At 51.0% G+C, this 12,515-nt stretch overlaps 1 protein-coding gene across 1 annotated transcript; it reads left to right on the top strand.

The window, feature by feature from the left end:
* Positions 1–550: 550 nt before the first annotated feature.
* On the top strand, positions 551–4,036 carry TMEM79 (transmembrane protein 79). The gene is made up of 4 exons (XM_079329432.1): positions 551–676; positions 1,327–2,129; positions 2,341–2,554; positions 2,742–4,036. The coding sequence occupies exons 2-4, from the start codon at positions 1,406–1,408 to the stop codon at positions 2,944–2,946; spliced, it is 1,143 nt and encodes a 380-aa protein (XP_079185558.1). The 5' UTR covers positions 551–676; positions 1,327–1,405; the 3' UTR covers positions 2,947–4,036.
* The last annotated feature ends 8,479 nt before the right edge of the window (positions 4,037–12,515 follow it).

Below are 12,515 nucleotides of genomic sequence, written 5' to 3'. Positions count from 1 at the left end.
GCCTCCCCACAACTTGGTTTGCAGCTCTCTTTTTATAGGATGGTTTTCCTTGTAGTAATCAATAATTGTTATTGTTTTGTTGGAGATATTCTGCAAGGTAAGCGGTGGTGGTCAAAGAAACTTCCAAACTTCCCTGGGATAGCTGTTGGGACAATTGGTCGTGTAACCATCCGGTCTTGGTAGATAAATAACAGAAGAAGTGGGAAGTTTGATCTTTAGCAGATAGTTTGTGATTGATTACACAAAGGCAGGAAATCTGATTCTGCAAATAAACCTTTCGGACTATGGAAAACCCTTTATTCTACAACATTTACAACACAATATTCATAACAGGGGGGTTTAAACAGAAAGGATTTAATGATATATATCCCTTTACTAGGTCCGCGTTTTAAGCATTCTGGTTTGTCCAAACTCCAAAACGTCTATGATGAACATGACTCATTTATTGATTATCACAACTCCCTGTGCTTTGAGAGCTGTTTGAACTCCGCACCCCCGGCTCGGGGCTCCGCGCCGGACACCGGGCACAGCCCCGAGCGCCCGTCCCGCCCCTCCGCCCGCCCCAGCCGAGCCGGTTCGGCCGGTTTGGGGCGGGGAGGCGCCGGGAGAGCGCCGCGGTCCCGCGGGGTCCCGCAGAGTCCCGCAGAGCTGCCCATGGTGTCCCGGTTGTGCCCGGGTGAGTGCTGCGGCGGGGGGAGCGGGGCTGGCGGTGGGGATGGGGTCCGGGCGCTGCGGGAGAGGCAGGATCAGGGAGATGTTTCAGCCTTGTTTCCGTGTCTGCATCTCAGAGGAGGCCCCAAATGGCTCCGTGCCTCGGTTTCTCCACAGCTGTGGCCAGGCCAAGGCTCCTTGCGAGGGTGCAGGGATGAATGTGCTGAGAGGAGTGATGTTCATTGCAGGAGCCGGGTGAACACCCAGGACGGGCCAAGAGACAGGGCTCCCCTAAAGAGTAACAACGTGGGAGCTCTGCCTGTACTTCCTGCACCCCATGGAAGGGCATCCAGAGCCCCTTTTGTCAGTCTCAGCCCCCAGGATGTTTGTTCAAAGTGGGGGAAGCAATTCCCAGGCTGCCCTGTTTTGCGGGCAGACCTTCACCTCCAGGGTTCACTCCTCCCAGGAGAGTGCCTGACCCCACTGCCAGGGGACACTGCAGGGGACAGAGCACAGGGACACCAGGCACTGCTTTCCCCTTCTAGTGCAAGAACAGGTGGGTGGTGTGGGCTCCAGGGTGCCAGTTTGCTCCCACTTTGTCACTGGGGTTGTGTACGTGACACCAGACCTCTCATTTCTGATGTAAATTTATCTGTCTCCTTTCTCCTGGTCTAGGGTGAAAGCAGAAAGGACAGTAACTTTGTCCCCTCTGAACACCCTAAGTGCAGGCAGCAGTGTGGAACTGGTTGCTCTCATGGCTGCTGCAGACCCTGCCCTGCCCCCCGAGGAGGTGGCTCTGCTGGAGCTGGGGAAGGTGGCCCTGGACAAGGTGCCACCAGCCCCAGATGAACACCTGGGGGACCCTGATGCCACCCTGCCATGGGACCAGTGCCAGCAGAATGCCCAGGGCCAGCCAGAGCTTGTGGAGACAAAGAGACGCTCGAGTCCTGAGGGGGGCCATGAAGACCCAGAGGAAGCTGCTCCCCCCTGCCCCACAGCCGAGGCCGAGGATGAGGAAATCCCCCCGCTGCCCGTGATGGCAGCCCACGTCTTCGTGCCCATCGACCCGCAGTGCATCGAGCAGAGCCCCTTCAAGCAGAAGCAGCAGCCCACCCCGTGGCCCCAGGAGGAGGGCAGGGGGGACCATGTTCCCCCCAGTGACAGGCCCAATAGCCACCATCACCACAAGCAGGTCTTCCTCCCCCTCGGCCCCTCGCGCTACCGGGACCCGCTGGGCTTTGAGGGGCGCGTGGTGAAGCCCCCAGCTGAGGAGTCACGGTGCCCGTGCGCCAGGGACTGTGGCACTGACAATCTCAAGGTCGTGGCCTCGGTGATAGGGGCCCTGCTCTTCTGCCCTTGCCTCATCTATGGGGCCTACATCTTCTTGCCCTTCGACGCCCCTCTGCTGCCCACCACCAGCGCCCGCCTGGTGTACACACTGCGCTGCACCGCCTTCGCCACTTTCCCCATCGTGCTGGGTGAGCCGTGGGCGTGGGGCGTGAGCGCTTTGCTCCTGCTCTGGGCTGTGTTAGCCCTGGGGCTGCAGGAGCACAGCTGGGGCTGGGCTCTTGGTGGTTCTGTTGCTCCCATCAGGAGCAGTTGATTGGAGTTTTTCTCCCCTCCTGGTGCTCCCCAAACCCCATCGTGGCTCCTCTGGGCACCCGCTCAGCCTCTGTCTCTGTCCCTCAGGAATGATCGTCAGCGGCATCTCCCGCCTCTGCTCCTCTGCCCTGGAGCCCTTTGGAGAGCTCCACAGGGAGGTGGAGATCCACCGCACTTACGTCTCTCAGTCTGTCAACCTCTTCATCCTCTACTTCTTCAACATGGCTGTGCTGGCCACCTACCTCCCACAGGAGCTCCTCAAGCTCATTCCACTGCTCACAGCGCTCTTCGCCATCTCCCGGTAAGTGGCTCCTGCACCCCGGTGTGCTGTTGGGCTCTGCCAGTGCCAGCAAACTCCCACTCTCTGTGCACCTCACCCGGCTCACCAGAGCCAGGAAGGGTTCCTCTTCCTACAGCAGCCAAACCTGGGAAATCCTCACTGGTCAGAATGCACCCTTGGCTGAGCCTGCACCCTCTGCCTTCCCCAGGTTGATTTTCTGGGTGTCCTACGCCATCGGCCGCTCCTTCCGTGCCTTCGGCTTCAGCATGACCTTCCTGCCACTGCTGGCCATGCTGCTCTGGAACCTGTATGGCATGTTCATCCTGGAGCCCGAGAACCTCCTCTCTGTGGCAGCACCAACGCCCGAGGGCCACCCCAAGGAGAGCCGAGCCAAGCTCCGCCACTGGGGCTGAGGGAGGCCAGGAGATGGGGCTCCTGAAGCCTAAAATGCTCTTCATGCCCTGCCTCAAGAGTCCTGACAGCACAGGACTGGCAGATCCAGCTGTGCCCCTGCTCCCTGCCTGGACACAGTGGGCCCACAGAACCAGGCTGCAAACCCTCTGCACCAGGAGATGCTGCTGTAAGGTGAACAAGGCCCAGAGCAAGCGAGCCCTGTTCCCTGGGAATGGGGTGGGATTTGCTTCCCCTCCTGCTGTAGCCAACTTTGCCCAATAAAGTCCTTACCAAGCAGCTCTGTGGCTGGTTTGCAGAGGGTGAGTTAAATTCCCCACAGAATGACTCAGAGCTTTGCTACAGGATGCAATCATCCAGCCTCAAAATTACATTTCCAAAAGGGAAAAAATATTTCCCCAGACTGTCCCTCTCCCAACCCTGCATCCCACTCCTGGGTCCCTGCATAGCCAGTCTCACCCTATTTGTCCCTCCTCTTCCTCCTGGTGAGGTTCAGCACCCAGTTCACAAACCAGTTGGTCAGACAGGAGGGAGGAAGCCCTCCCCAGGGAGGGATGCAGGGAGAGGCTGGGTTGGGTGACATGGCACCAGGTTTGCCACTGCCCGGGGTTAGGGATGGCCAATCCTCCCCAGGATGGGTGCTGAGCCCTCATTCAGGTGTGAATGGACCTTTGGGAGTTGCATGTCTGATTGCCTCAGTTCTCAATCATAACCCAAAGCAGTTAAAAATCCACCCAATCCAGGAAAAGCCACTCTAGTTGCAGATCTGCCAGGTGTCTGGCTTGTCCTACCTCCCATCCTGCAATGCTGTATCACAGAAAGAGCCCAGCCAAACCAGAGAATGGGAATCAAGGCACTGGAATGAAACTGTGTCAGGGAAGGTGTCTTGGTTTGAAAGACAGGTGTCTGCCAAGAAAAATGGGAACCTCCCTTGGAATGGAAAATAAGACTCCCCTCTTCCCTCCAAATTATTTAAACTTTAAAATCAAAGGGCTTTCAGGAAAAGATATGGGAAAAGTGATATGCATACACTTCTTTACTAGTATGTACATGTATAACTAGGCAAACAAACAACACCATCAGCAATAACAAAATCAGAAAACCCAATGAAGTCTCTTTAAGCCTTTAAGCCATTTCCATGGGTGCAGCTCCGGGCGCGGCCGGCAGGGGGCGCTGTGGGGCGGCTCTAGGGGATTCTGTGGGATGGCTGCAGGGGGCGCTGTGGGGCGGCTGTGGGGGCGCTGTGGGGCAGTTGGGTGGCTGCAGGGGGCGCTGTGGGGCAGTTGTGGGGCAGCTACAGGGGACGCTGTGGGGTGGCTGCAGGGGGCGCTGTGGGACGGCTGTGGGGGGCGCTGTGGGGGGGCTGCGGGACAGTTGTGGGGCGGCTCTGGGGCGGCTGTGGGGGCGCTGTGGGGCGGCAGTAGGGGGCGCTGCGGGGTGGCTGCAGGGGGCGCTGCGGGGCGGCTGTGGGGGGCGCTGTGGGGCAGATGTGGGGCAGCTGTGGGGGCGTTGTGGGGCGCTATGGGGCGACTGCAGGGGGCGTTGCGGGGCACTTGTGGGGCGGCTCTGGGGCGGCTGCGTGGGCGCTGTGGGGCGGCTGCAGGGGGTTCTGTGGGGCGGCTGTGGGGCGGCTGCGGGGGCGCTGTGGGGCGGCTGCAGGGGGCGCTGTGGGGGCGCTGAGGGGCAGCTGTGGGGCGGCTCTGGGGGCTCTGTAGGGCGGCTGCAGGGGGCGCTGTGGGGCAGCTCTGGGGTGGCTGCAGGGGGCGCTGTGGGGGCGCTGTGGGGCAGTTGTGGGACGGCTGCAGGGGGCGCTGTGTGGGCTCTGTGGAGCAGTTGGGTGGCTGCAGGGGGCGCTGTGGGGCAGTTGTGGGGCAGTTGTGGGGTGGCTGCAGGGGGCGCTCTGGGGCAATTGTGGGGCAGTTGTGGGGCGGCTGCAGGGGGCGCTCTGGGGGCGCTGCGGGGCGGCTGCAGGGGGTGCTGTGGGGCAGTTGTGGGGCTCTGTGGGGCAGCTGCAGGGGGCGCTCTGGGGCAGTTGTGGGGCAGTTGTGGGGCAGTTGTGGGGCGGCTGCAGGGAGCGCTGCGGGGCAGTTGTGGGGCAGTTGTGGGGCAGTTGTGGGGCGGCTGCAGGGGGCGCTCTGGGGCAATTGTGGGGCAGTTGTGGGGCAGCTGCAGGGGGCGCTCTGGGGGCGCTGCGGGGCGGCTCGGGCAGCGCTCGGCAATGTCCGCAGGGCCGGGCGGGGGGATGCAGGAGGGGGCTGCCTCCCAAACCCTGCCACGGCCCGTCCTCATCCCCAGACAAGGGATGGAGAAGTTTTCCTTCACAAACCCTGGGCCAGCCGGTCCCGGTGCCCCAGCAGAGCTCTCACAAGCAGCAATCTGGGACAGCAGGAATGAGCAAAAATCGCCGAGTCCAGCACACGGGAATGCCCCCGACACGCGCTGCGGGCACAGGGACCGGGCTCGGTGTTTCGGTGCTGTGCGCGCTGGTTCTGAGCTCCCAGCGGTCGGGTCTGGCAGAAAATTCATCCACAAACTCCGGAGGTTTGTGTCTCTGAAGGAGACGGAGGAGTCCTGTAACTTTATTCGAATAAAGGGAGAGGTCGTGAGCATTTTCCATGGGGTCTCTCAAAGTTTTGGAGGACGCAGCCTCCTTTCCATCCTAATTTAACTCTTTCTTTCCCCATTGCCTGAGGTACTTGAGAGGTACAGACTTCCCAAAACACCTAATTCCTAAGACTCCCTTCTAATGAATATCTCCACCTTTGTCTTTTCCTTGTGTCACTCAGTGGAATTCCTTATGGAATTTATGGCTCTTCCCATTGTTCCTTTGATGTCTCAGCATCCAATTTTATTTATCACCAGACCTGCAGTTTGTTAAGACAAATCTCTCTCATTCCATTCATCAATCAGCGGAATCCTTCGCATTGTTTCTTTTATCTCTCAGTGCTACTTTTATCTACTAACAGACCCGCAGCTTGTTTGAAATGACAAATCCTTCATTCCTTTCAGGCCGCAGGGAAACAGGCTCCTTACAAACGCGGAAACTCATCCCCAAAAACTCAACCAAACCCCTGGGGTAACCCCTTCACCTTTTTTTTTCTGGAGGAATCACCCCCAACCCGCTCACCCGGGGCCATTTCAGCGGAATTCACCTGGCAACATCTTTTGTTTCCTAATTGCTCCATTTGTCTCTGCGGCAACGCCGTTGCCCCTCATTGTTCTTTTTCCAGGTAGCAGATGGAGGAAAAAAGCAGTGGAAAAAGCCAGAACAGGAGGTTTAGGCTGGGAATCAGGAAAAGGCACCTGGCAGAGAGGAAGGAAAATACAGGAAAGGTGTAGGGTGTGTTTACCTCTGGCAGCCAGCATGAGGAAGATGCTTTGCAGAGAAAGTTGAGTCTCTTCTTTATAGAAATCTCTGAGTTTCTCAGGCCCAGGACAGGTGATTGTGTCACTGTTTGGAGACTGGGACCAGCCTACCCTGGCTACAGCAAATCCTGTGAAAAGTGGGGTGGCAGAGACAAGCCCAGCCTATGATTCCATGGCCTCAATGGTCAACAGATAATGAACCCCTGGGTTGTTTCCATAATTAGCAGTTTGGAGAAACTTTGGGAAAGGAGCAGGGAAAATATGAAAGTAAGGGAGAGAGTGGGGAAAAGTATTAAGGGGGTTTGGGGCTTTTGGGGGGTTTTTATTTTATATTTTTTAGAGGCAGGCACAAACATGCTGAGTTGCTAAAAAGAAGTATCGATTATGATGTTGATGTCAGATTGGACTCTTGTGACACTAATGAGATGCTGTAATTTTATATATTGTGTAATTTTTTATATTGTGTTCGGTTGTGTGGAGAAGCAGCTGATTCTATTCTGCTTCTTTCCCATCTCCTCACTTTTTTTCCTGTGCTGAAATTCATCCATTTTCCTTAACTTCTGGAGCCAGGGGTTGTCCTGGATTGGTGCTGGCAGAACCAAAGCCACAGCCAAGGGATTCCATTGCTGCTCCAGAGGGAAGCCCAGCACTGTCCCTTCTTTGGGCAGGATGCTCTGAGGAACCAAGAGGCTGCAGACTGGGAATGGAGGTGGCAGGAGCTGGAGAGGACACAGAGGAAGGTGGGATGGAGCAGCAGCTGAGGCCCAGAAGGAACAGCACTTGGCCATGCAGATGGAGCAAGACCACCAGGAATTCCAGAGGTGGCTCAGGTGAGGTCCATGGGACTGAGGGATGGCTCAGGCAGGGGCCAAGAAGGCTCCCAGTTCCAGTTGGTGGCTCTGGGTGCTCCAGTCCCAGCTGTGGGGGTTGTGGCAGGGTCCCTGAGCCAGCCCAGCTCTCCCACCAGGAGCAGCAGAAGCTGCAGCAGGAGCTGCACTAGCCCCAAAAGGAACCAGCTCCAATTTCCCACTGATTTGGGGATTTCCTTGGCTGATTTCTCCAGTTACAGATGTTTCTGGAGCAGTGTTTTCCATCCTCCCCTTGCCTCAGGGCTGGGAGGAAGGAGCTGGGAGAACAAACCAGAGTTGGAGGAGCCCTGAGGCTCCTTGTCCCCCTGCCCCACTCTGGGGACAGATGTTATCCCTGTCCCCAGATGCACTGGGATAGATTCCTGGGGGAGGCTGTGCCACCTTCTTCCTGCAGTGTCACCTCTGGACCTTCCTCAGGGGAAAAGCAAAAGGAGCAGAGCATGATGAAAACATGTTAAATCCACAGGGATGGGCACTTCAGAGGGCCTGAAGCCACGGGGTGCCAAGCAGCAGCTCAGATCAATTTTTATTCAAAGTCACCCCTCATATGCACATTTATTTCTGCTCCCTCCCTTTTCCCCATCTGTACACATGAGCAGCACAGAAACACTTGGGTATAAACTTCCATCCATAGAGTTTGCACAAAGACCTCACACTTTAACAAAAACAGCATTTTTCATACCAAACTTGCCCAGTGACATTCTAAAATACAAGATTTCACAGGTAAGAGCACCAAACAACACATCCTATGCCACTTAAGTGCCTCTGATTTTTTTCATTTGGCTTATTCCCCATTTAAGAATTCCCTTGAGCAGCTCAAAGAAACATTATAAAGAAATGCTGTCAGAAATTCTGCTATTCAGCTTTTCCTAAAGCGTCTGCTTGATAAAATTGGCTGTGAAGGTATCTGGGTTTTTATTTGGTTGTTTGTTTTTGTTAGGATTGTTTTTTTAAAGCACAAAGTTCCCTGCTATTAACCAATGAGGTGGGATTGTTTAACAAATTACTGATTTGAAACAGCTGCTATTATTCTTATTTAGAAGAATTTTTTAGTGTAAAGCAATGCTGAAGAAATTTGTCAAATAATTAATATTTTAAATCAAATTATTAAGGCGAGGAAATGCAAAATAATTTTCACATTGACAGCTAAGTTAAGTAATAGTTGGTAAAAGTGAAAATTCAAAATCACCCCCCACCTGTAAATCAACATTTTTACCTTTTTTTTTTTCCTTTTTTTTCCCCCCACCTTTTTTGTGGCTCCTTTTTGTTGGTGCACTTCTTAACGACAGAGATCAATAAATCCTTTATTGGCAGTTTTGGTGTTCCTCACTCCTGTCTCCATTTAGATAGGATAATCCAAGAATGTGAAGAATTTTTAAATTATCTTTTTATTATTCTCTGAGTCAGTTACATGCACAAAAGCTTTTTACATCACAATGTTATAGCTGAAGAAAAAATATATTTATCACACTGCTATCTCTGTTTTAATAGCAGAACTAAAAGAAATTGTTTTCACTCAGAAAAGTTTTATAGCATTATACATATAATTGTGTATATATATATATATATATACACATATATATAAAAATATGAATATTTGCAAAAATCCAATAATATAATATGTACTTATAACAGTAGATGAGATGTTTCAGAAACTCCACAGCAAGGGAGAGCAGGAATTGCACCCAACTCCTTTTTTCCAGCCTGATTTTTGTGGAATTTCTCCCTTTCCCAAAAAAAAAACCCGGGTAAAGGGAGCATCCAGCTGTTCCCCCTCTGAGCTGTGGCAATTCTTTTGTCTCTCTTAAATATCCGGTCCTTATTGTCTCCTAGCAACACATAGGAACAAAATTCCACGAGTGAAAAAAACAAAACAAAACAAAAGAAAAGGAAGAATCCTATTCCCCAACAATTATCCAAACGCGATTTTTTTATAGACCCCCGAAAATCTGCTTCTCATGCACCCAATTTTTAACTTGGGGAAGAGAAAAAGGAAAACATATTGAAAAAATCCTGAAGGATAAGGAAGATTTGGTCTAAGCACAGATTCAGGAGGGGAAATGTGATTTCCTTTTGTCAAATCTGATTTCCTTTTATGACACATTAACCCACCTAGCTAATCGAGGGAAGCCAGTTGATGTAATCTTTTTGGATTTCAGCACAGCTTTTGATACCATCTCTCCTGGTGTCCTTCTGGCCAAGCTGTCCAGGGCACAGCTGGATAAACAGCTGGATAAACAGCTGGATGAACAGCTGGAGGTGGGTCAGGAAGTAGATTTTGTGCCAGGCTCAGAGGGTGGCAGGGAATGGTGTGGCATCAGAGTGGCAATCAGGCACTAGTGGGGTTCCAGGGCTCTAATTCCCTATACCTGAGACCCCCCTCTAATGTATAACCCTCCCTTTTAAATTTTAATTCTTATGGAATTCATGGTTTTACCTCATTGCTTCTTTCATCTGTCAATATCCAATTTAATTTACCAGCAAACCTACAGTTTGTTTTAAAAACAAATATCTTATTCCATTCATCAATCAGTGAAATCCTTCCCTTTGTTTCCTTTGTCTCTCAGTGCTACTCTTATCTACTGGCAGACCCACAACTTGTTTGGAAAGGCAAATCCATCATTCCTCTCAGCCTCTAGTCCCAGTTTTGGGGATCCCAGTATAAAAAAGACATTGAGCTGTTGGGCTGAGGGAGGGACACGAATATGGGGAGGCACTGTGAGGGATGGCTGAGGTTATTTGGATTGTTCAGCCTGGAGAAAATGAGACCAAGGGGAGATTCATTGGCATCTGCAGCTTCTTCACAAGGGCAAGTGGAGGGGCAGGTACTGATCTCTTCACTCTTGCATCAGAATCAGAATCAGGAAGAATTTTTTCTTCCCCAGTGGTTGACTGGGCACTGATCAGGCTCCCCAAGGCTGCCACATCTCAAGGAACTTTCTCCTGCTTCTTGTCACCACTTGATGTTGATGTGAAGCTCCAAGTGCATCCTGAGTGCCAAGTTTATTTGTGCCTGTGCTGTTTCAGACCATGCTCTGTTGTCATTTGTGATGGGTAGATGCTGACTGGACATCAGGTACCAAAGTAATTCTATCCCTCCCCTTCCTCATCTGGAAAGAGTTAGAGAAAAAAATACAACAAAAAGCTTGTGAGTCAAGATAAGGACAGGAAAGGATCACACACCAATTACCAGCACAGGAAAAACAGACTGGACTTGGGGAAAATTAATTTAATCTGTAACCAATCAAATCAAAGCAGGATACTGAGAAGTAAACCCAAATCTCAAAACACTTTCCCCCAGCTTTCCCTTCCTGCTCAGCTCAAGTTCATTCCTAATTTTCTCTCTCCTCCCAGCAATGGAGGAGAGGGGAGATGGGAGTTGTAGTTAGTCACACTCAGCAGTTGTCTCTGCCACTTTTTCCTCCTCACAGGGCAGGACTCCACACACTCATTCCCTGCTCCAGTGTGGGGTCCCTTCCCCCAGGAGACAGTCCTCAATCAATTTTCCCGACATTAATTGTTCCCACGAGCTGCAGTTCTGCATAAACTGCTTCAGGGGGGGCTCCTCCATGGGGTCAGTCAAGAACAAGCTGCTCCTAGGTGGGTGTTCCTTTCCTTTCCCTTTTTATTCTAATTTTCCAACTGCATTTCTCTCTCTTTTCCCATTGACTGAGGTACTTGAAAGTTACAGACTTCCTGAATAGCCTAACACAGACATCCTTTTCCTCTGTATCTCTCCTTTTTCTCTGAGTCCAGGAATTCAGCACAGCCTTGGGTGAGCAACAATCTATATCAATTAGTGGAATTCATCTGGAATTTATGGTTCCACCCACTGTTTCATTCATCTATCAGTGTCTGGCTTTATCTACCAGCAGGGCCACAGTTTGTTTGCAGAGACAAATCCCACTCATTTCTTTCACCTGGAAGCACAGGTGCTTGTCCAGTCTTGGACAAGCCAGGCTGGGATCTGTGATGTCCTGGGGGATGAGACAGGGATCTCTGCTGCCCTGAGAAAGAGTTGAAAGTCTCCCTTGTGCTGGCAGATTGAGGCAGGGGTCTCTACAGTATTGGACAGTTGAGGTGAGATATTATCTGTCCTGTGAGATGAAGGTTGATCAAGGCTGAGAGAAATGTTGGATTTGTCTTTACAAACGAGCTGTGGATCTGCTGGTAAATGAGACAAAAGAAACAATTCCACTGATTGATGAATGGAAAAAGATATTTGCCTTTATAAACAAACTGTAGGTTCACTCATAAATTAAATTGGATATTGGAAGATGAAAGGAGCAATGGGAAAAAAACTATGAATTCTATAAGAATTAAAAATGAAAAGGGAGGATTATACATTAGAGGGGAATCTCAGGTGTCAGGCATTCCTGGAAGTCTGTGCCTCTGTCATGGTGTGACTTGGGTTTACCAATTTTAATATATTTGGTTTCCTCTAGAGAGAGGATTTAGCAGCAGAGACAAGGCAGGCTTAAAACTTAAAAGGGTATAAGAAGAAATTATTAATAACCCAAAAAGAATTCAGAATAAAATATCTAGATTATTCCCTCCTTCCCCTTCCTTCATGCCACATTTCTTAACAACAACAAACAGAAAACACTTCAGTCAGTTATCTACTTAAATAATCATTTCAGTTCACTCCAGAGAGAAAAGTTCCTTTTTTGGTTTAGGCTTAGGGGGTGTCTCACTTTCATAATCTACATCCACCCGGGAAATATTGCAGATTATGAGTCTCCTCTCATCTCCACAGTCCTTCCAGAGCTGTGCTATGGGTTATGTTACACACTTGGGGTACCACTTTTAAAGGCAGGTTGCTGAAAGACAAAATTCTCTTCATCTCTTTTTCTATTAAATGTCTCTGTCCATATTTCCAGTGCCAAAACAGAGAGCTCCATTTCCTCAAAGCAAAAAGGTCTTATTTTCAAGCACTTAATCTCCCCAAGTATATTTCACAGTTTAAATGAATTTTAGTGTAGTCACAGTCCCCTTATAGGCCACAAAAAAAAGGGTTTCAGCTGCTTAACAATGGCCTTGTGCTGCTTTCCCTCAGGTGAATCCACCTCCCCCCATGTGAAATCAGCACAACCTCTTCAGTACCTCAGCCCATGGGGAGAGGGAAATGCAGATGGGAAAACAGGATAAAAGGAGGCTGAATCCTCCAAAAAATTGAGAGATCCCAGGGGAATGCCCCATGGCCTCTCTCTTTATTTGAATAAAGCCAAAAGGACTCCTCTGTCTCCTTTTGGACATAAATCTCTGGTGTTTGTGGCTTAATTTTCCTGACAAGGCAAAGATCACAACTTTTCTGAGGGGTGATGGTGAGGCCTCCT

This window comes from Erithacus rubecula (assembly GCF_903797595.1).
Source record: "Erithacus rubecula genome assembly, chromosome: 33".
NCBI classification, from domain to species: domain Eukaryota; kingdom Metazoa; phylum Chordata; class Aves; order Passeriformes; family Muscicapidae; genus Erithacus; species Erithacus rubecula.
This window is presented reverse-complemented; position numbering and strand designations above follow the sequence as displayed.

Coding starts and splice junctions, on each gene's coding strand:
- TMEM79 (XM_079329432.1), top strand. CDS start 1,406: ATGGCTGCTGCAGACCCTGCCCTGCCCCCCGAGGAGGTGGCTCTGCTG. Junction 2,130..2,340: donor CACTTTCCCCATCGTGCTGG/GTGAGCCGTGGG, acceptor TCTGTCCCTCAG/GAATGATCGTCAGCGGCATC. Junction 2,555..2,741: donor GCGCTCTTCGCCATCTCCCG/GTAAGTGGCTCC, acceptor TGCCTTCCCCAG/GTTGATTTTCTGGGTGTCCT.